Source organism: Rhincodon typus, chromosome 19 (assembly GCF_021869965.1).
Source record: "Rhincodon typus isolate 14 chromosome 19, sRhiTyp1.1, whole genome shotgun sequence".
Classification (NCBI taxonomy): Eukaryota; Metazoa; Chordata; class Chondrichthyes; order Orectolobiformes; family Rhincodontidae; genus Rhincodon; species Rhincodon typus.
In genome coordinates, this window is record NC_063350.1 from 14,949,055 (window position 1) to 14,974,054 (window position 25,000).

The following is a 25,000-nucleotide window of genomic DNA, read 5'->3' on the forward strand; positions in this document are numbered from 1 at the left end:
ATTCAGAACAAAAGAATCAGCGTGGGCTCATATATAAGGCGATTCTGTACGCAAGGATGTGTACATGTGGTGATTTGGTACAGACAGTTAGGAAAGTAAGCCTGTGTACACAAGCTCATTTGGTAGGTTTGATATACATAAATGCACTATAACTTCAGTATGTGTGTCCAAGGGATTCTGAGAAAGCCAAATGGCCAACAAATAAGGCTCTACGTGTTGAAAAATGTCCAATTTGGGTTAGCTTGATGAAATTATTTGCAGTACTTGGTAGAAAATAAAGAACAAACTATTAAGAGGTATCTTCCCATTGCGCAACTTTGTCAAAGTGATAAATTGGTATAAAGTAACTTTTGTAGATGTATATATGTTAAACAGGATCTGTTAACCAAAAAGAGTGTAAAAATAGTCTCTTACATCTTCGCTCTTCTCTCTTATAAACCCCAAAGTAAAAGTGTGCTACATTTTCCTAAATATGGGGATCCTAAACAAGGAAAATAACTTGGGAGAATGCTAACAGAGAAACAATCTATAAAACCATTTAATTGTCTTTCAGCAGGAAAGATTATGGGGCAAAGCAGACCCCATAATGTATGTTTTGAAGATGATCTGTTTTAAAATATATGTAAAATACTATTGGTGATAAACACCATTTAAAACAACTATGTTCCAGAGCCACATAAAACAGAAGAATTTCTTCTTTGATTAAAATAAACATTAGTTAAAAATGCTCAAGTCATTCTTGTTTGAGATGAAAATAATAAACAGTGAAATGGACTAGGGTCATGATGGTTTAGAAACTCTGATGCCTTTTCATGTTAAAAATAGAGAAGACGACAATATCTGTCAAGGTTAAGGCACAGTTCCCATCACACATCTACGGGCAAAGCAACTAAAAATGCAAAATGCTAAACAGGAAAGGATCATTTTCTTACTCAAAAAATTAAAAAGCCTCCCCCTTGAAAAGAACATTTTGCTGAGTTCCTGTACAATTGCAAGATGGGTGTTTTTGGCTGATCATTTTTACATTTTTCATCAAGGACACTTAATAAAATTTGAGGGAGGGGTAAAGATTGCATGTCAAATGCGTACATTATCTTCTAAAGCCACAAAAGTAAAACAAAACCCTACATAAAAGTTTGGAGTATAAATGGCAGCATTTATCAAACTTTTTAAGAAAAAAAGAAAAATCCTCACAAAATGGACTGAACAAGCTGCAGAAACTCTACAGCAAAAGTGACTGTGTGTTTGAGCAACCTACCAAAAAATATTGAGGTCTAAGCCTGTTTCTGTAGTGTGGACACTGCTCCAATCATGTGCCCTTATTATGTTCAGGAACATCATGATTACTTCAGGTCAACATATCGTTCGTGCAACAATGGAGACTGATACATAATAACCAGACAGGGTGACGCTGACTCATTTTTCAAGATAGGAAAAACAGTGTGGGGAACAGTTACAGTTTTCATTTGAACTTGTATTCACAGTTTGTTAGGATCTGGTGTGTTTGCGTACTTTGAAATCTAAGCATCACAACATTACAAGCATCAGAAAGGGGCGGGAAACAGAAAATTAAAGAATAACTTAATGCAGCTGTGATTGGCCCAGTCTCCAGCTAATAAGACAATTTTCATATATAATTCCTAACACATCGTTAGCAATTCCAATATTCATGCCTATGGCCTTGGTAACTGGACCCAAAACAGCCTTTGGTAAAGGCATCCAACTGGCCAATTTCTATCGCACCCCAATTAGCACAGCTACTTGTTCACCATTCAGGTGTCCTCCAGCCACCATTCAAAACCGACAAGAACAAAAAAAACTATATGCGCGCACCCCAAAGCTGAGTATTGACCACTCAAGGCCTCATCCAATAGCTGATCTGTTTGGAGCAGCAACAGTTTCACCTCATTTTCGTTTATAAGAACACAAAGAGTCTCTCAACAGGGTTTGCCATCACTTTCTTTGCTCAACTCTGATTAGCATATAGAAATGAAAGTAGAGTGGTTTTGGGGTGTGAGAAGATTGAAGAGATTTGTGATCATCACAGTTTCTTTTTCCCTCGAATTTGCCAATTTTTAAAATCCAGCTTCACGAAGCTTTTGCTTTCCTTGCACGTGGTGAAGTTCCACTTTCTGTTTTCACTGTTCCATTTGATGCATTAGCTGCAAAAATAAAAAACAAAACAGTAAGGGAACAAAAATAGCTCAAGTCAACTAATGTATTTGGTTCTTGAACCAATAGCCAACTACTTGTAAGCATCATGGTCAAATGTTGGACTGGTTAGCTGGTGATGAGCTGTCTTATTCAACTAATGCAGATTCACCCAGATTGGTAGTGGGAAGGGAGTTCCAGGATTTTGAGACAGTAACACTGAAGGAAAAGCAATACATTTCCAAGTCAGGATGTTGCGTTTCTTGGAGAAGAAATTGCAGGTGGTGGTGTTCCAACGCATCTCCTGCTCTCTTATCTAGATGGTACTGAGGAGAGTCTGGACAGGCTGGGAGTTTTTTCCCCTAGAGCATAGGAGACTGAGGGGTAACTTTATAGAGGTTTGTGAAATAATAGATGTATAGATAAGGTGAATAGCCAAAGTCCTTTCCCTAGGGCATAAGTTTCATGTTAGAAGGGAAAGATTTCAAAGGGACCTGAGAGGCAACTTTTTCCACACACAGGATGATGCGCATATGGAATGAACTGACAGGCAAAGTGGTAGGTGCAGGTACAGTTACAACATTTAAAAGACATTTGGACAGGTACATGAATATTTATTTATTGTCATATATATCTGGAAGGATAGTGGCAAGTGTAGCCACAATACAGTGCCATCTGAGTTATAAAAAGAATAAAAGGGTAGTAACATTAAAGAGAGAGTTCATCTTCTATGCAAGGAGTCAACAAACCAGTTGCATTGTCTTTTGAAAGGTCTCTGCAAGGTCCTGGAGCAGGCACCACCACCACTGCCGCAACCAAAGACCCGCTGAGTCCACACTGTGGGCCTACCACAGCCAGGAGACCTCTTCTGGACACCGCCACAGATGATCCATTCAGCACTACTGCAACAGACAGCCCGCTGAGTCCCTACTGTGACACCACGCACTGTCGCAGCCAAGTCCATGCTGTGGATCTACTGGCTACAGAGGAGCAGGGCTGCAATAGCAAAAGTTCCCAATTTCAGGCTCCAGGCACCACCACCGCTGCCAATAACAAACCTCCGATACCACTCTGGCTTCCCCACAATGTCAGATGATGGAAGAAAAGAGAAAGAAAAACAAAAAGGGCGAAGAGAGAGAAGGATGCGGCCAACCTGAAGTATACAGGCTCAAGAGCCTGAGCACTACTTAGCATGTCTGCACTGCCATCTTGCGCTGCATCCCTGAACAGCAAAGGTTTTGAGGGATATAGGCCAAACACAGGCAAATGGGAGTCGTTTGGGTTAGGAAATCTGGTAGCCATGGGCGAGTTGAATTAAAGGGTTTGCTCTATGTTATATGATTCCATGGTTTGTAAAGTGCTGTCTGACACAGTCTAAGGAGCTAAGGTGAATTTCTGCAGTCTATCTTGTAGATAATTTTCACTGCTGCTACTGTTAAGTGGTGGCAGAGGGTGTCAATGTTTCAGGGTGTACTGTCAATCAAGTGGATTGCTTTGTCCAGGATTTCTTGGAGATGCACTCATCCAGTCAAGAATATTTAATTATACTCCTTACTTGTATCTTGAAGAAAGTAGACAGGCTTTAGGAAATCAGGAGATGCATTAATTCGCAGGATTTCTAGCATCTGACCTACACCTGTAGACACAGTATCTATCGGGCTAATCCAGGTTATCTTATCGCTAAGAGTAGCCCCAAAGATATTCATTGTGGGGTATTCAGTGATGGTAACATCACTGAATGTTAAGGAGGTGATGGTTTTCTTCTCTTGGAGTCAGTGCCTAGCACCGTTTCATGAAGGTTACTTGCGCCACTTGTCAGTCCAAACCTGGATATTGTCCAGGTCTTGCTGCGTTTGGGCATGAATACTTTACTGTTTGAGGAGTCACAAATAGTGCCCAACATTGAACAATTATCAAGGAACATCTTCACTCCTGACCCTATGGGGGAAGGGAAGGTCATCGATGAAGCAGCTGAAGGTGGTCAAGAAGAGGAGACTACCTGAGGAACTCATGTAGCTTCCTGTCCTGGAACTTTAATAACCATAAAATATAATTCTGCCGAACAGCTATGAGGGGGTAAGCAGCTGAAAGAATAATGAAGAGATAAACATGACTAGAAAATGTCTGACCACAAAAGATGAAGAAACAAAAAAGGGAGCTGGAGAGTAGTTGATCATTAAAAAACTGAAGTTTGTCAATTTTAATTTAAATTGAGGACAGAAATTTTGTTCACTTTGTACTAGTGCACTGTTAGACCACATGAATTCTCATGATCCAGGCAGCATTCTTCAATGAAATGAGGAACTATGCTCGAGCCATGTAGACACTAAATTATGACTGTTTTCCCCGAGGGAATTAACACAACTCTGTACATATGAGTGACTTTCCACCTCTAGATCTTCAAGATACCTTTTATAGGAGAACAGTTTTTTTTCTATAATAATGAACAAAAGAGTTACCACAAATTATTCTGGGCAACTTGCTAATTTATTGTTTTAAGGTATCAGTTCAAGTGGGAACTGAACAGTTTCAGTCTACTCAGACTGATGCAATGTAAATGACACTAGTCTGATAGGGACTCCATTATAGATTCATTGTGTCTGTTTGTAAGATGAGGCAACATGCAAGATGCAAAAGGCTTTTTCATGGTACGTAAAACCCATTAACGCTGGTTTCTAGGTTTAAATAAAAGGGCTCCCCATAATGGGTTTTGAGCAGCATTACAGACATTTAAGGTATTCGCAAGTAAAGCCTTCTTAATCAAGAAATATTTTAGTTTTATTCAATTGACCACTTTTCAATGTTTCATTTATCTTTACTTGGTCTCCAACAACTTTTGAAGTTGCTGTTCCTCAGATCATTACTAGCCTCAAACATTCTGTAGTTATTAAGGTGGATGTAATATAATCTGGTCTGTGACATCTAATAACAACACATGGCTCATAAAACGTGTTTGCTTTCTGGGTCTTGAATTCTGACGGCATCCCCACAAAAAGAGCAAGTTACGCTGTTTTAGGGCTGTCATGGTCACCCTGCAAAGTTGCAGTACAGGCCTGGGACAATCTAGACAGGAACTCAGAATCAGCTTCAACTGTTTAAATAAAGTTACCATTCCAGTGAATCGGGTTTGTAACTTTAACAGAATGCTGACTATTTTTATTAATCATTATTATTTTTATAAGATTAAATCACGGAATGAAGGCTAGAGAAAGATTTTCTAGGTTTTAATACTGACCCTTGTTATACTCTTTTTTTGAAGGCTTGCTCTTGGTATTAGCTACTTTCTTTCTGGGGATCTGATTCTGGGTGTGTTCCCTCCACTTCTTCAGCTGGAAGTTGATAAACTTCCACATCATCCATGCTTGTGTTAGGCAAATAGCGGCTAAGCAACTAATCCTGTTAAAACATAAAAAGGAAATTCAGGTCAATAAACAATATAGCTATTAATTCTGAAAAATTGCACAAAAACACATGCAAACCATAAGATAGCACTGTAAGCTTGTTATAATATCACAATTGATAAATACCTACATACTATTTCAGCGCGGAGTCATCTGTAAATGTAATTTCAGAAAAGCATCTTTTAATTTAAAACAACGTCTTTGGGTCGTATAGGCTTTGAAATGCAATGGAGTGAAGGCCAATCACAGTTCTCCAGTGACTTTGCAAAGTAGGGCAATAGAAAACAGCAGGAAAGGAGTATAATTTAGAGGGAGAATAATAGTCGTCAGTCATCATGCATCTCTTGGTGGCCAGTAATAGCCAAGAATTTTCTGAAGCTACACAATCAGCCACCTGCCTTGCAGGCTTGACTGCTGGTTGCTGGGAGATGGCATATTTCTTCCCCTGTTTACAATTCTATGAAATGTTTTTCACATTGTAAATAAAACTTAGATCTGTGCTCATTCATTTCATATTTGTTGCAGGAAGTAAAACCCTTATTGAAAAACCAAGTGAACACACAGCCTTAAAAAAAGGCAAAATTACTGATGCTTGTATGATTTTTCAATGAAAAATTACATGCATTTTTAAAAATGCCATAAGACATTACTAGGAGATGGCAAGAGCTGCAGATGCTGGAGTCAGAGACAACATAGTGTGGAGCTGGAATACAGCAGGTCAGGCAGTAGAGGATCAGGGAAGTTGACGTTTCGGGTTGGGACCCTTCTTCAGAATTTCTGCACCTCTGATGCTGCCAAGACATTACCAGATTCTGTTCAAAATTTCTTGCCGACAGTACTCAATTATTGTGAAAAGTACTTAATTCCATGACATGGTCGACTCATCCATTGGAGTCTCAAACCAAAGGGTCCATCAAGATATTTGATTTTGACTTGATTTGATTTACTGTAGTCACATGTACCTCAGTACAGTGAAAAGCCTTGTTTTGCGAGCAGTACAGCAGTCACAGCAATCAAGGACGTACAGACCACAGGGTGCTTCGACAGAGCGAGGCATACAAGATCACAGCTGCACAGGAGGTGCACAAAGCATGATCAACATTAGCAAGATCACCATTACTTGGAATTAGAGAAGGCCATACAGCAGTCTAACAAGAACAGGGAAGCGGTTCGTGAACCTACCGGTGCGTGTGTTCAAGCTGGTGTATCTTCTGCCTAACTGGAGAGGTTGGAAGAGTGTGTTTTTGGGGTGAGAGGGGTCTTTGATGATGTTGGCAGCCTTTCCATAGCAACAAATATAAATGGAGTCCATGGATGGGAGTTTGGCTTCTGTGATGGTCTGTACACATAACTTTCCTCAGTTTCTTATCAGCCCTGGATACAGCAGTTGCCATACCAGACCATTACGCACCCAGATACAATACTTTCTATGGTGCATACGTAAAAGTTGTGGGCATCTGTAAAATAATAAAAATGCCTACAGGGAGTGGCCAGAGGCAGGCGTGGAGCCTAGAGGAGTACCGTGGCAGCACAATAGGTTGGCTGTCTCATCTAAGAGACATTGAGATATAAAGCATGGAAACAGACCATTCAGTCCAACTCGTCCATGCCAACCAAATATCCCATATAAGTCTAGTCCCATTTGCCATCATTCGGCCTGTATTCCTTTAAACCCTTCCTATTCACACACCCACCCAGATGCCTTTTAGATGTTGTAATCGTACCAGCCTCCAGCACTTCCTTTGGCAGCTCATTCCATATACGCACCACCCAATGCGTGAAAAAGTTGCCCCTTAGGTCCCTTTTATATCTTTCCCCTCTCCTCAGCCCACTGATTCATCTGATCAAAATCCCATCGTACTGAGGTAACCTTCTCCGCTGTCTACTACAGCTCCAATTTTGGTATCATCTGCAAACTTACTAACCTTACCTCCTATGTTCACATCCAAATCATTGATATAAATGACAAAATGCAGTGGACCCAGCGCTGATCCTTGTGGCACACCACCTCCAGTCTGAAAAGCAACCCTTCACCACCACCCTCTGTCTTCTAACTTGGAGCCAGTTCTGTATCCAAACAGCTATTCTCTCTGTATTCCATGTGACCTAACCTCACTAATCAGGGGATGCATAAATGATGGAGTTTCAAAAATGACATGGTCTTGATACTGCTAAGTAGTCTGTCATTAAATACCTCTTATTAAAAATATTAAACCATTCTTTACATGGCATACACTCATATTATAAGTATTATGTAGGCTAACTTAAAATGCTATGAGGTCCAGTAACATATTGGCTAGCATTTCAGTGACGAATTCAAATAATAGTTCCTGAAAAAGTCATCAGGGCTACTTACTACTTGACGAGTTTCTAAAAGAGATTTAATTTTGGCCCAAGACAGCAGTTAGGTGCATGAATACAATGAACTGTTTTTCTGCCTCATTATGTCAGACCAGTCATAAATTATGAGATATTATTGCCATTAACCATCCCGAAACAATGTTTACCCATAAGCAGGTGTTACACAAATAACTTTTAATCAGCTTGGCAAATCTTGACTTGTATTTTAGCAAAGAAATAAACTCCAGTAGTTATCCTTTCCCTAAAGATGAGCTTACCTCATGGTTTATTTCAAAAGCAATAAACCATTACCTAGATTGGGGAGATTTGTATATTTCCATCTGCATAATTAAGTCACAGAATTTATCTAAGATTGAAGCAATCTGATACTTCATTGAATGATAGCGTAATTAAAACATAAAACATCCATTTAGCCCAAATGCTCAAAGTTGGTAATTATGCTTCACTCAGTACCTCACCTAAACTATATATAATGTACTTGACTACCTTCCCTTAAAATATGCTGTTTTTAAGCGATGGTATTCAAGTATATTGACTACCTTCAATTAGTCAAGTTGTTGCAGCAAGTTCCAATTCTAGCCACTTTCTAGGTTGTCTGTCCAGCACAGTGAAGGAAGAAACATTCTAATAGAAGATCATAAAGGCTGCCTTCACAGCAGTTGCAAGAAGCGCAACAGCATGATCGCCACCAGACCTTTTTTAAAAGCAAGATATCCTAGGCAAAATATTACAGATTGGGTTTCAAACACTTCCTCAATTGCCTATCAACTTAATACATCTACTGCCAAAACATTTTTAAAAATCCAAGAACATATAGTTACATAAAGTTTACAGTGGAACATGAAGCATGATTAAAAAGTCTTCATATTTTCTAAACCTTGTGATGCAATAATGATGGATGGTTTTCTCTTCATGGGAAAAATGTTACTTTTCTGTTAACAGGTTTGGATAATAAATTAAAAAATGGAAAAAAAATGGCTTAAATGGTGGAAACAAAGTGTAATAATAGAAATTCTAATTGGATAGGACCCTTACATAGTACTCCTGGGAATGGGTTTCTTCACTTTTATGCACAATCAAGACAAATGTATTTGGTATTTTGTATTTTAACTTTATATAATGTACTAAACGGTGTTGGAAAACGGGATTCTGAAGTGAGAAACTAAATTTCCTAAAATCTAAAAGTAGCATGACAGCAGCTGTATATACAAGTGTTCTGTGACTTAAACTTAGATCTGTTCACTAGAAACTGAAGGAGTCGATATTTATACCATTAAATTCAGTGATGGTTCAACATGCTCACTGCCATACTTGCAAAAGATAATCAGATAATAGAAAGAATTCAAAAAGATTTTCATGGTCACAGAAGGGTTGCTAATGATGCCAAACTGCAGTGGTGACCAACTTGTTTAAAGTTAATTTTCCCTTCAAAGGATAATGTGTGCAACAGATGGCACTAACCGGACAGGTTTTAGTCAAGCTAAAGGGAAGCCAATTACATAAAAATCCAGTCATTAAGTATTGCAAAGAGTCATAATAGACAAAGGATTTCAAGGGATGCAATGGCCTATGTCAGTAGTTGACAAAATTGATTTCTTGGGTATTAAGTAACAATATTTCAAGCTAAATTTGCACTTTTCTTTCGATAATTAACATACACAAGTTCTTTGGTAACTTCAGCTACTGGCTACTGTGCCCTATGCCAACGTGTTATTTCGATAAGCTGAGCACGGGCCAAGTATATCCATACAGAATGAGGAAAAATTCACATGAAATATCAGAAGGCTTGCAATTTCACAGAAGTTACCAACTAGATAATAAAAGTGGGAAAGTCCAATCACCATCATTGTCAAGGGTGATGCTAACAACTGGGACATGTACGGAAGTGAAAGAGGTGCAAATAGTTTTTCAACAAAGTCTGGCTCTAAAAGATAAAAAATGCTAAGATTGCACTAAACACAAATCAATTCATAACAAAAGATTATCTAATAGTAACCCATATCTTTACATTAAAATATGAAACTTGGATCCTCATGCAGACAACATAGATATGATTGTTTTTCGAACATTAAACACTCAAAATCACTTCAATTGCCTACCTGACAGTCAACGTGTTGAAATTTCCATTTGCAACTGAGAAGTCTCGAGTGTCTGCTCTTGCAAGGCCAAAACCAAGCGTGAGGACAGACAGAGTCAAAGTGAGGAGGCGAGCCATTACAAAAAGTAGAGCCCAGAGAGTGAAGCTAAAGAGAATAGAACAAATCTTATTTGAGGAACAAAGTAAAGATGTTTCTATTATTTTTTCAGTACATATTCAGCACAATGTAATCATCAATATATCCTAAAGTTCCAGTGATCATCAGTTATTTGTAGTATTTGAAGCAAAAAGCACAATATATTAGCATACTGTATTTGACAATTTCAATCACTTCGCAAAGGAACTCAAGCTCCAAAACCTGTGAAGCATGTTTGCCTGACTACACGCCTCATGCCAAGTTTAAACTGATCACAGCAGTTCACCAATTCTCCAAATCAGTGGAAATTGCACTTAGGTATTTTTCTGAGTATTATTGTCTAGTTTTCTTGCCTAATCAATGTACAGAACAAATTAGTAATTATTGTTTTGTTCTTCTATTTCATGCTTCTAATTGTAAAACTTACAATGCTGCTGGCTTGTCATGTCTTGATTAAATTACATTTGCACCTTGTAAGGAATTTATGTTCAAGAGGAAATGGTGCAGTAGTAATGTCATTAGATTAGAAATTCAGAGGCCCAGGTTATTGTCCCAGAGACACCAATTTAAATCCCACAATGGCAGTTGGCAGAATAGGAATTCAATTAATAAATCTGAAATATAAAGCTAGTCCAAAGAAGCTCTGGTGGTGCAGTGGTAGTATTCTTACCTCCAGACCAGGAGTCCCAGGTTCAAGCCCTACTTACTTCAGAGGTGTGTAATAACATCTCTGAACAGGTTGATTCAAAAATAATAATAAAGCTAGTTTTGGTAATGGTGACCATGAACCTATAATTGGTTGTTGTAAAAATCCGACTGGTTCACTTACACCCCTTATGGGAGGAAATCTGCCATGCTTACCTGGTCTGGCCTAAATATGACTATAGACACACAGCAATGCAGTTTAAGGCAATTATGGATAGGCAAGAAATGCATCACTCACATTCCATGGAATAAAGAAAAATAATTTTATCCCTCCAACGCTTTGTTTATCCATGGGCTGACCCAGTATACACTTGATTTTACCTCCTAAAATGCAGGACCACGCATCTGTCCACGCTCCATTTTATCCTGAGTAAGGTTCCCTATTCTGTCAGCCTTTCCCACTCAAGTTACAATCTTACTCAGTTTTGAGACTTATTTTTGTGACATCTACAAACTGACTGTCCCCCAAGGTCTGATCCAAAACAATAACAAACAAAGTAGACAAGTACTGCCCAATGTGTCAAACAATTCTCTCAACGAAACAGCCATTAATCCAACCTTTTGGTTTCTGTCAGTTAGTTTCTAACTAAATTTTTTTTAAAAACTGGAAATACCCAGGTCAGTCAACACTTAGACAAAGCACAGGTTGACATTACTGCGATGTTACATTAACTAGTCCTGATCATAACCTCTCCTTTTTAAATAGAGGTGGTACACTGACTGCCCTGCTGTGTCCAATTCACAATTTACATCCGAGACCTGAAAAGAAAGGGTGGCAAGAACTTTTTCAATCTTCTGTCTAACTTGCTTCAGCATCAGAGGATGCTTACTATCAGGATCCAGTAGTTTTCTGCTGCCTTTTCCAGAACTAACTCCTTTATTTAGTCACCTTAAACCATTTTTCCACATTCTCCTCTATCACCTGCACTTCCACTCATATACAACAAGACTGTAATCTCTCAGTCATACATTCTTCCTCTTCAGTTAGATCTTGTCATTTGACCTTTGAGCATTTCCACCAATTATTCTTTTGATCTTCAATAGTATTCTTAGGCGTCATTGTTTTGTTTATTATTTGCTAGCCTTTTTTCCCTATTTTCATCAACTCTCCTTTTTGAACCTGTCATTACTTCTGCGCTTACCAAGATTGGTTTGAAGGAACAGCCCAATAGTATATCTAACTACTGGATGTATTTGTATTATGGAGTAAAATTCTACATATAGAATGCAAAAGTAGGGATCTAATGATGAAACTGTGTAAAAACATTAGTGAGGCCACAACTAGGGTACTGTATGCAGTTCTGGTCACCACATTACATGAAGAACGTAAGTGTTCTCAAGAGGGTGCATAGAAGATTTACTAGACATTGCCAGGGCTGGAGAATTGTAGCTACAAGGAGATTGGAGGGGTTGGGGCTATTTTCCTTGTAACAGGGAAGCTGAGGGGTGACATGATTGAGATATGCAAAATTGTGAGAGGTGGAAATAGAGTGGACAAGAGGAACCTGTTTCCCTCGGCAGAGATTTCAAAAATTGGGGGTCATAGATTCAGGCTAAGTGGCAGAAGGATTAGAGGAGGCATGAGGAAATTTTTTTTTCCCAAAAGCACAAGGGTGGTAGGTGTCTGGAATTCACTACCTGAGTTAGTGGTAGCAGCAGAGGCTCTCACATGATCACATGGAGTCTTGTTTTGTACTACATCATTCCTATGGTAAGGGAGAGAAAAAGAACAAACTGTTCATACTCCTAATGTAAATCTACAAACTCACTTACCCCTTTTGTTTGTTCTCATCACTGAAGTAGAATAATCGTGATGCATGAAACAAGAGCTCTACCAGGTAATGCGGCACCAAGAGAATCAAGCCCAGTCTGTGAAGACTGCGAAGACAAACAAGATTACAAACAAAATTTAAAATACATGAATGCAGTATACTTCTAAACATCAAGTCAGACTATCAATTTTATTCTGAACAGAATACCCTCTTGAAAACAACCACAATTTTATAATTTTTTGAAAAATTTAATTTAACCTGTTTTTCTGATGAACCTGTTCAGAGATATTACGACACACCTCGAGAGCAGGAGGGACTTGAACCTGGGTCTCTTGGTCCAGGGGTAAGGACACTACCACTGTGCCATAAAACAACCACATATATCCACACAATTGATTAATTACACCTGGTATCAACTTAAAACTTGAAGTTAGCAAAGGACAGATGCTATCTGTTGTCAGATTAGACATGAAGTTTGCCATTACTGCACTGAAAAATGCAGCAAGAAGGGATGAAGACAGGAAATGAACTGATCATAATTGCAAGACAAGCAATTATTTGAAAAACCTCATTGTCCACTTCTTCAATTTCATCAATAACGTTACACTAAAAATATAAAAGTTCATTTATCTGTAAGCAGGCACTACCAGTGAACAGATTGCTGGCACCTAAGCTGATCTATAACAATGTCAAATTTCTAGAACTTCTAGCCACGTGATCCTTCTCAATAAATTCACCGCATTCAAGAAGGAAAATGTCAAACATTGGTCACATTATCTGAGAAACTGAAGAGAATTTGCTGACTGGTTGGCATTTGGTTGAACACATCCTAAGCAAAATATACAAATACATTGTACTGCATCCAAACACGCAAGCAATATGTTAACAAGTTAACGGAAAGAGAAATCATTATATTCCAAAACTTTGGCTTTATACTAACGGTTAGAATGAGAAAAATTGTCAGTGATCCAACTTGTCTAAGTAAGTTTTCTAAATATCAAAATGACAAGCTAGAATATTAAAGGTCCAGCCTGTAGGCTGCTGTATTATCTATTTGCTATACATGCAATACATTATAAATGAATTTCAATTATTCCTGCCCACATCTTCCAAAGGAGATTTTAGAAGCAAATATTAGCAGCCAGTTGCAGGGAACAAGTGGGTTACAATTAATAACCATTTTCACCATTTACTAGCGTGACACTTCTTTTAAAATCTAAGTTTGTTACATTCTCTAACACCAAAAGATTTGAAAAGAAATAGAATGCAAGGAGAACAATGTGTAAATGGTAGCAGACGGCTGGCAACACAAGAAGAAAGGGATGCAAGAGGAGTGTACTGTTCAACAGGTAGCTCTCCTTATACACTGCTTCATTTCAAGAGAAAAGTTTTGGGAGGTCAAGGATAATTTCATAAAGATCCAAAATGAAACAAAATATAAGTAATGTCATAAACAATGGGCTTCTTGCACCCATGAACAGAAGATCAATATTCTCCTTGTTCAAGGGAACTTCAATTACCCAGTATTTTTCATAATAAGGTGAAGGGAAAATGGAGAGGGATATTTTTTACAGTTAGGAGGTCCACTACACAAAAACAAATCCCAATCATGATAACTGTATCGAATTTTAAAAAAAAGCTGCATCAGGCACGTTAAAAACTTACTTTAATATATAGGCACCAGTAATATGGAATATGTAAAGGCAAATGTAGTACAGCTGTCGAGCGATATCCTCCTGTAAGATTCAATCATTTGAAACACATGAGGAGCAACATCTAAGAAAATGACATCATGTGTGTCTTAAAATAGGTGTGTATTTGCCTCAGTTCCCCAGTTCCCAATTCCAGCCATGTCACCAGAAGTTGAAGCTGAGAGGATACCATGTTCTCTCTTGCAGGGCAGGAAGAAGTCAGGCATATAGCCTGAATCACTCTTGCATAACTTATAGCTAAAGGTGAAGAACTGGATTAGCGTAGGCTTCAGAACAGTTTGGCTCAACTGCCTGTCTAGTTTCTTACTGAGGACTGGTTTGGAGAACTTCAAGAAAGGAAAACTAAAATCAAAACATTTTAGCAGTAAAACAAATGATACTTAAAAGCGCAACCAAAAAAGGAACCCACATATCTTTTCCTTACATTCTAAATCATTCTATGTAATAGTCCTTAATGGAGATGACAATTAAACCATCATTTAAAGTTATTATTTAAAATTTATTGATTGTTCTCCATATTCTGCAAATAATCACAAAAATCTTCAAGTCAAATCATGGACATTCCTCCAAACTACAACAGAAAAAGAAAATTTCTAAAACATTATTTGCTGGGCAGACTGATTGGTCAACAGAACTGCAGAATTGTTACCGTGCGAGGGGCTGCCTTTAGCCTCATTATCTCTGCATCAGCTCTCCAAATCAGCATTTCAAGTAGTGCCACGGTTCTGATTTCTCCCCATAACCTTGCACACGCTTCATTTCAATAAACATCTAATTTCTTTTCAATGTCTTGATTGAACTTGCCTCCAGCACACACTTGGGCAGCACTTTCCAGACTGTTAGCACTCATGTGTCAAAGCTTTTACATGATTTTTGTTTCTTTTAGACTACTGTCAACGTTTTCACATACAGGAATATTATCTCCCTAAATCAGATCTCATCTTCACCTTGTGATAAAAAGAAGGACAACAGACTGAACTTCTCCAATGTATCTTCATAATTGAAATTCCTCATGCTTGGAACAATTCTTGTAAGCCTCTTCTGCATGGTCACCAATTCCTTTAACTCCGGCCCTACAACTGTATACAATGCTCCAGCTAAGGCCAAACTTAACCTCCTTGAACTTGTACTCTATGTCCCTACTAATAAAGCCTGACAGCCTGTCCGTGTCCGTTTGAAATTCTGCACTATCCTCCAAGTTCCACAGCAAACTTCAAAATTGTACCTCGTACCCTAAAATCCAAGTAAACATTAGGAAAAACAGGGGTATCACCACTGAACCCTGAGGGACTCCACCACAATACATCCCCAAGCCCAAAAACATCCAGTAACCATTTCCTATTTTCTATCACTCAGCCAACTATGTATCCATGTTGCAATTATTCCTTTTTATTCCATGAGCTATAACTTGCAAATCAGCACTTCAACAAATGCCTTCTGGAAGATCATGTATACCACATCAGCAGCATTGCCCTGATCAACCTTCTGTTTTCTGATTTAAAAAAAAACTCCAGTAGGTTGCTGAATATGATTCTCCCTGAATAAATTCATACTGGCTCTCCTAAATTAACCTATGTATGTTCAAGTGACTATTAATCTGGTTTCAAATTATTGTTTTGAGATGCTTCCCGAATTTTGAAGGTAAATTGACAACTATGTAGTTGCTTGGCTCAACATTGGCAATTCTTACCTTTTACTTGCCTTACTTACTTTACCTTGCCTCTTACCACTTATATGTCTATTGAAGACTTTAGAATTCTCTTTTGCTAGTTTTTTTTAAAACATTCTCTTATTTTTTCACCACCTCTCTGAACTTTGCACATAGTCTGGTTCTCTATTTTCTACCACATCTGCAATAAGCATACTTTTTCTTCTTAATATTTTCAATTTCTTGTTATCCAGAGCTCTAATTTGGTTACCCTACTAGTCCCTCTTGAGAGAATGCGTAGGCTGTGCCTAACCATCTCTTATTTAGAGAGAGGATGAGCAAAGAATTAGGCAATGGGTTCAGGAAAATTTGGTTGCAATTCAACATTTTCCCTGAACATCAAACGAGTACCAGTTTCTCAGTGTGGGGAGGGGGGGTATTCTATCAGATGTCCAAACTCTGTGAGACCTTAAAAGGTTACTGAGTTACTCCAACTTTCAATTTCGACTTCCTGGCAATTTTCATTTTGCACTCTGTGTAAATTCAGTCGACAAATTTGATTTTACCTGGTTACGTTATTGTGATGGTATAACAAACAATAAATAGGTATGTAATTACCTTTCTAACTTTCTGAAAATAGAGCTCTGGTAACGCATGGAGCCAATAGGCAATCTGGCAAATGTAGAAAAACTTCACCTGAAAACTGAATCAAATAAAAGATTGAATCTATAGTATAGCAGGTGCTTAACAAGTATTTATAGATGTTTCATTTTTGCAAAACACAGATCAGTTTTTAAAGCAGAATTTTGTCACCATGATCCTCCATAGCTGTTACTGGTGACTCAAACGGACGATCAGTTAGAAGTAGTTTAATTGTACACAAATGCATTTTCAATCTGGTTGCTATTGCATCTATTATGATCTCTGCTCCAAGTTGGGTTTGAAAGCTTTCATTCTTGCACTTCAAAAGAAATTGGTATTGAACTTCTTGAGCATACTCCACCATTAAAATGGATCATGGTGGATGATCTTCGCAAACCTATTTAGCCACTTCTGTTCCATAATCTTAAAATACCCTTGCCTTATACCCGAATAAAATGTTACCTAACTTGCTCTTAAGAAGCTTGAACTAGACCACCACCCCCAGCTTTTTGGCTGTAGTCTGGTATCTCATTCATGTAAAGCCTAATAAAACCAAGTAATGTGGAACTCTTTAAACCCAGTGTATCCTCATCTAATTTGCCCATAGGTTCACTTTCTAGATGGAATGGCTGAATAGTGTTTTAAGTGGAAATACTGAGTGTTACATTGCATGTTCTAGGCTCAGTTGTGCCAATGCAATGTTACTTCTGTCTTCCTAGCCAAGATCAAATAGCTCACTTCTCCAGGACGAGATAACACAAATGATTTGCTTGCCTTCGTTCACCGATGGACAATATATAACAATGGTGATTTTGTGAGCCTAAAACCCAAAAGCAAGGCCAATGCATACCGCTGTAATCTCCAGCACACCTCGAGCAAGGAAGTGGGACTCAACCCACCCACTGGGGGATCAAACTTTATGCCATTCACAGCAATCTAATCGACATCTACCTTCGAGTCAACTAAGGGACATGGCCCCAATAGGAGTCAGAGATGCTGTCACAACATACACTTTTACATGCATCAAAATTCCTGGAAAATCTTAGCAGGTCTGGCAGCGTCTGATTTTTCTCCACAGAGTTAATGTTTTAGCTCCAGCAACCCTTCTTCAGAACTGTTAGATGCACGTTGCAGACTGGAGCTACTGTCAACGATGGGAGAGGCTTTAACTTATTTCCATCACATGAAATTGCCGAGAATTTCTCCCACTGTCACCACCTTCTACTACCGTGTGTTCAAAGGATTTACGGATTGGTACACAAAATATTTGGCCATAACTGAACCCACCTTGTTTGATCATCAATTCCTGGAGTTGAGCTTGAACTGAGAGCTTCTGGCTCAGACTAAGAGACACAAACAACTTCACCACCACGACTCTTTTAATACGATATTGTTTAACAGTGCCTTCTTAAAGCCTTTGCTGACTTTTCATGATTTTTGTTTTATTCTTTTATCAATTTTGGTTCGGAGGTTTGAACAGGGAACTGAGAGTTAAACATGACTTTTGTACCATAGGTAATAGCTTGTGTTACAAGGAAAACAAAGCAAACAAGCCATTTATTCCTGAGGCCAGGCCTAGAAGTTGAATGCAGGTTGGTTCTTGATCAAGACAGCAGAAGGCTGCTACTAACAAGGATGGTATCTGAGAACTGGTTCCAGCAAGTCTAGAAAAAAACCTTATGCTTAAGCTGATGGCAGACGTTGAATGGTAACTGGAACATTATGGAGGAGACAGTCGGTCTGTTGGGGAGACGTCAGAGCTTGAATTGGGTTTTGTACTGTCTTGTGTGAAAGAGTTTTCATGCTGTAGAATCAGCAGCTAGATTTGAAAGTTCCCTGCCCAATCTCCTGTTAGCAGCACTTGGAAGCTCAAGGAATAGAAAACTAAAGTTGAAGTATTATTGCCTTTATCTGCATGAGCTGTAAAAAGGATCCTGATCGACACCTTCAGAGTATCAACCTACACAAAGATCCTCAATGCTAATAAAACAACACATCGTGAAAACCACTTACATAACCTGAAAAGTCTCATTATTCTCTTTTCTTTATCACGGGAATGCTGGATGACTAGAGAAATTAAGGTTTTGGTCAAGAATAAGAAGGAAGCATACGTCAGGTATAGACAGCAGAGATAAAGTAAATCCCTAGAAGAGCATAAAGACAGTTGGAGTATATTTAAGAGGGAAATCAGGAGGGCAAAAGGGGTATATGAAATAGCTTTGGCAAATAGGATTAAGGAGAATCCAAAGGGATTCTACAAATACATTAACGACAAAAGGGTAACTAGGGAGGCAATACAGCCCCTTAAAGATCAGCAAGGCCACCTACGTGTGGAACCACTGGAGATGAGGGACGATACTGAACGAGTATTTTGCATCAATGTTTAGTGTGGAGTAGGATATGTAAGGTAGAGAACATTGGGAAATAGTGATATCTTGAAAATGTCCACACTACAGAGGAGGAAGGTACTAGACGGCTTAAAACACAAATGTAGATAAATCCCCAGGACCTGATCACGTGTACCCTGGAACTGAGAAGATAGGGAAGTGATTGCTGGGCCTCTTGCTGAGATATTTGTTCCATCAATAGTCACAGGTGAGGTGCCAGAAGACTGGACGTTAGCTAACATAGTGCCACTATTTAAGAAAGGTGATAAGGAAAAGCCAAGGAACTATAGGCTAGTGCGCCTGACATCAGCGGGGGGGTACATTGGACAGGATTTACGTGTATTTGGAAAGGCAAGAACTGCAAAATGACTTGTATTTCGAATTAACTTCCTCAATGGTCAGTGTTTTTAATTAAACTCAGCTGTACTAAGATTAAATAAATTTTTTAAATAAGTATAATTTCTTAGTTCAAAAAGTGTTATCTGGTGTCCATGAGTGAGCCTTTCAACCAAGGTTTAATGGAAAAAAGCTGCCAGTTTACAGGAGAAAATAAAGGATCTAGAATACTCAAAGAAAAAGTGAATATTTAATCATATTTATTATATTTAATCATTTCCTTTTTTTTCTCTTCCTCTAAAAATGCCAGTTCTTGATGGAATGCATTTCCATTGGCATCCATAACCATCCAGTATTTCATTCTAGATTTGTTCATAAATGAAGCTGATGCAGGGGAATCAACTATTTAGCTGTGCAGAATATTATGGCTAAGTTAATCCTGCCTTTACTCTCCAATCCTGCCCTATATTGCACCAATATTTAAGCAATGCTGTCATCTACCCCAGCTCAGAAAGGTGTACTTGCTGCATTTTGGCAAGCAGAAAGTAGAGACAAGCCAAGCCACACAGTTGGTCAACAATTTCACAAGCAGATACCCTGCAACAAAATCCTGCATAAAACAATATCTTATGACACTCATTCTACAAGAATGGTTGAACAGAAATCATGAAATTTAAAAACAGTATAAAAGTATTTCAAATTCCTAATGAATTTTCCAATGTGATTTTTCTTCCAGAACCTCTCAATGTTTTCTTTTAAACTAAGTATTTTAATCTTAGCTGAAAATTTAGAAAATGTGCTTACAACATATGAGTGTGTGGATATCCTTCCCATAAGAGAGTAGGATCAGTTGTAAATTTCTCCTAAACAGGGGCAAAAAAGAAAACATCAGAAAATTACAAACTTCAATAATACAATATAAATTACATAATGAAATATTTCAAAGATAGAATCTTACTCCAGTCAGGATGCTTCCGCCCCAAATAAAGGAGAACAAGTAGAAGAATGCCAGCTGGCCAGATTCATTGAATTTACTGTGCTTCGTTTTGGACAAATGTAACCGTCTGTTTATTTTCTGAAAAAAAGGTAAAAATTACAAAGGAAAGAATTTTACAGATTTATCCTGCAACCTTGATTTCAAAATGTAAACCTAGCTGGTTAAGATGCAGTTAAAAATCAATGTGATTCTCCAACCTAGTGATAAAAATGGAAAAATACATTGTGAATATCTACAATTCTTGTAATTTTCATTACGTGCCCAAATAGTGCCACTGCATCGGAGCTGGTACAGCGTGAGTTTGTGGATTTAGTTTTAAAAATCAGGGAGTTTTTTTCCCAGCTCCCCTTTTATAGCAGTCCATTAGCAGTGAATAGAAACTATGCTTCCCTCAGTTTGGTTTTGCTGGATTGCTTCCAAAATAGCTACATCACTTTTGTTTGGATCCTTGGTCAATGGCAACATCTGAGGAGCTGTGCATCACATAGGTACACAATGGCTAACTTGAAATAAAGTTATCTGCACAAATCACATGAATTGGCAATTCAAGTGAGAATACCCAACCCGGATTGGATTTAATCTATTGTGTAAATGGTCCAAATAATCCCATTAATTTCCTAATAAATTAACCATGAAAGATAGCCGAGCAAAAAGAAGTCGGCAAAACGTTTGCTTTTTGACATATCTGCACAGGTAGTTCAAAGCCTTCTGGCACGGAAGGAAAAATCAAGTCAGATCCTGATGTTTTGACTGACAGCTAAGTCTGAGAAAAGTATTGAATTCTGGTATATTTCACCCTTTTGAGATACAATTTTATGACCAGGTTTCTGGTACGCACTTATACTCAACTTGTACACTTAGGTTATGAGTCTGTGACCAATGGAAGATCTGCATTAATGGTTATGGTCTACCATGCAGAAAGAAAATATCTCTAAGGATTAATACATACAGTTATAGATCAGAGTAATTAGGAAAGAATAGAAAAGTTTACATTTACAGAGACTTAATGGATTTTCTTAATTCTCAGAAGAAATCTAATTCAATTAACACAGTGGTTTAAAAGCATTAAGAGAGAAAATGCTAGATGCATCAGGTGTGGAAGCAATAAGTGGGAAATGAATGCCCATGGCAAGTGAAAAACCAGAGTTTTGGATAGCACAAAGGGAAATGGTGAAAATTTAGAAATTGTAAAAATTGATGGGATGCAATGTCAACACGAAGAGGAATTAAGATGACACTAAAAGGAAGGAGCTGTGGAGCATCAATCTATTTTTATACTGCCCTTAATGCATAAACAAAGAATAAAATAATTAAGAGCCAGCAGAAATGTTAGTCAGAGGGCTGAGAAAGAGATATTTTAAAGAAAAATATAGAAAGGGTGGGCAGGCAGGAGATCTGGCAAGACTTTCTGGAGCCTGTGCCCTGGGCAGCTGAAAGCACAATCCATGATGATGTAATAAAAAGAGGGAAGGAAACCAAAAGAGCAGAATCTTCGAACTGGAGAGTTTGAGGGAGCTAAAGAGATTAGATAAGTAGGGTAGGAGGTTCAGATTTAAATTTCATGTGTTAAGTATCTCGGAACTGGAACCATGAAAACAGTGATGACAGAGTATGGCTTGTTGTTCTATAATATGCATACAGACTTTGGAATGAACTGTACTGCGATGGAAGACGACTAGCAGGTCACCAACTAAGCTCTGAAAATTGACAATGGCATGGATGCAAACCACAGGTGCTAGATTTGCTGAGAAGAAAGTAGAAGCAGCTAATGTTGAAGTCATGGAAACAGCAGCCATAAGATTTGGCAGTATTAATGTTAAGTATACCATGTCAAGGACAAAAATTAATACCAATACTATGTTATCAGTCTCGTTCAGCATGAGGTAGTGACCAACAGAGGGATGGAATTATGGATCCAAGGCCAAACAATTGTTCGTGTTGATCTGGAACAGGTGCACTGGAAATTTAGATATTCAGACTCCCTTAAGGGGCTATTATTTTCCTTGCAGCACAGGAGTGGCACCTGATAAGCCAACACCCCCTTGACCTTCACTGAGCTGACTCAAGGACTAACCACAACCCTCCCATCCCCCAGAAGACTGGCCACACTGGACCTACAGAATTTACGGTGGCCCACTCCTGTGACTGTAGTGGTACAGACTTGCTGACAACTTTTAATAGCTGATGAGCCATGTCCAAGCTTTGGCCAGACTGCAAATTATAATATTGATTTACAGTGTTAGGACCCCCTGACTGACAAGCTCCCCACTTAGACTCTGAGACGTGACAGTTTGGTTGAAGCACATGCAGGGTGTTTGCTGTGTATGCTGCAAGTGTGAAATCAGTGTATGGTGCTATATAATATATGACTGCAGACAACCATGACAAGGTGCCTGCTTTGTGTCTGTGCTAAACAACAAATCAAGCAGAAGTATACAGCTTTTAAAGTCTGGCTTAGGGGTCAGAGCGTGCAAACAGAGCCGTAAAGTGAGTGTGTGCTAACAAAGCAAGGGATGCTCCTTTGCCTAATCCATGAATGGGCTATCCGCCCCATATACAAATTGTCTTGGCAACAACATTTCAATGAAAGGTGCTGGTACACCCAAGGTGCAGCATAAAAGTGCAAACCCATATTACAAATAGATTGGAGATGTGGCATGAGGGTGTGGAGCAGTTGGTACAAGTTCAAGGCCAATGCCCCTGGTCTAGGGATGTGGGTGGTCGCTGTCTACAGAGGATGCTCTGAGATGCTGGGAACTGGTCAGGGCTTGGACGTGGTTTCTCAGCTGTTTGGGGCTGTCAGGAAGTCTGTACTACTACAGTCCGAGGGGTAGGCCACCGTAAATTCTGCAGATCCAGGTTGGCTAGTTTTTGAGGGGTAGGAGGGTGGTGGTTAGTCCAAGATGGAGGCCTGGAGGAGCACAGCAAGCTGGAGTCGCTAGGCTCCTGCTCTGACTTTCATGTCAGGAATTGTACGGGTGGCACAGTGGCTCTTTGGTTAGCACTGCTGCCTCATAGCGCCAGGGACCTGGGTGCGATTCCTCCTCGGGCAACCGTCTGTGCGGAGTTTGCACATTCTCCCCGTGTCTCCGTGGGTTCACTACGGGTGCTCCAGTTTCCTCCCACAGTCCAATGACATGCAGGCTAGGTGGATTGGCCATGCTAAAATTGCCTATAGTGTTCAGGGTTGTGTAGATTAGGTGGGTTTGGGGAGATGGGTCTGGGTGGGATGCTCTGAGGGTTGGTGTGGACTTGTTGGGCCAAAGGACCTGTTTCCACACTGTAGGGATTCTATCTATTCTAATTTCTAAACAGTGGTTGGGAGAGTGGGGATATAAATTCATAGAGTTTCAGTAATAATGGCATGTTAATTCATGCAGCTGGATGCACAAAGGCTTTTCACTGCTCACAACAGAGTGTCTTATGATAAACAGAACAAGGTGTGGAGCTGGAGGAACATAGTAGGTCAGGCAGCACCAGAGGAGCAGGAATGCTGACGTTTCGAGTCTGGACTCTTCTTCAGAAGAAGGATCCAGACCTGAAACGTCAGCTTTCCTGCTCCTCTGGTGCTGCCTCGCCTGCTGTGTTCCTCCAGCTCCACACTTTGTTATCTCAGACTCCAGCATCAGCAGTTCCTACTATCTCAGAGTGTCTTATCCTGCCTTTCAACGTTTGGGTGCAGAATTGGACTTTTCCCATCAATGTCAAAAATCTCGTTTCTGCTGATCTCCCTGTATTTTCTCAACTAACTTGCCAATGACCATGTCATTCAGGGGCTGGAAAGATTCCACCCAGTGCTTCTAGCATGTAAACCTGAAAAGGGAACCAAGTTGGGAGTGAGTTGAACTGTCAGCCAGAGAAAACAGTGCACATGGAAAAAATCCACTTTTAGCATGATGGATGGACACGACAACAAAGGTATGTCACATACACAAAGAAAGGAAGTAATTTGCATTTATATAGCAAACTGAGGCTGTCTCAAGCCTTTTCAATCACTGAAACACAGATATATATTTTTTAAAGGAATTTGATGTGGGATAAATATTGCCCCCAGAAACATTATGATTACCCTGATCTCCTTTGAAGACTGTGATGGGTTATTTTGCATCCATCTGACACAACAGATGGGGCTTTGGTTTAACATCTGATTCAACAGTGCAATATTTATGTAGGAGACACCGGATGTTTCAGCCTAGACTATCAAATCAAATCTGAGGTAGGTCTTAAGTCCACAACCACTTCGCTCAGATGCAAGAAAGGTAGTCATTGCACCCCAGATGATAAAAGAGAAAGGAGATCTTTTTAAAGCAGCAAAGACTGAGCACCCATAAGGAAGATCATCCAGCCCATCGTCCGGTTTGAGTATCATGGAAGTGGTTAGTACTTGGAAGGTACCTTTGATGTAGGCAGTAGAAAAGGTTTGTACCTCATGCAGAGCCAAGAGTTCGCATTACAAAATTTAATACAGCAAGTCACTATTTTAAGTTCTTTCTCTTTAATGTTGGTCAATTACTGGGGACCTACCATCTCCCTGTTTCGGTCTTGTCACTGCCAATCTTCTGGCTCACAGTCTCTGTCTCATATTGACCCTCCATCTTCTGCTTGTAGTGTACCTCCATCCAAGTTAAAAATGTTGATCCTGCCTCTTGCCACC

General features: G+C 39.1%; 2 protein-coding genes across 2 annotated transcripts in view; both read right to left on the minus strand.

Moving 5' to 3' along the window:
• The window catches only part of LOC109927927 (protein kinase C-binding protein 1-like), a 222,528-nt gene that overhangs the window by 147,758 nt on the left and 49,770 nt on the right, over positions 1 to 25,000 (minus strand). The gene's annotated exons all lie outside the window — the stretch shown is intronic.
• Positions 7 to 20,430, minus strand: LOC109927928 (translocating chain-associated membrane protein 1-like 1; the record flags this gene model as incomplete). Its single annotated transcript, XM_048608272.1, has 8 exons — positions 7 to 2,162; positions 5,387 to 5,547; positions 10,013 to 10,156; positions 12,626 to 12,730; positions 14,290 to 14,360; positions 16,603 to 16,687; positions 20,154 to 20,212; positions 20,308 to 20,430. Coding segments are annotated over 8 exons (822 nt in total), but the record flags the coding sequence as incomplete, so codon positions are not given.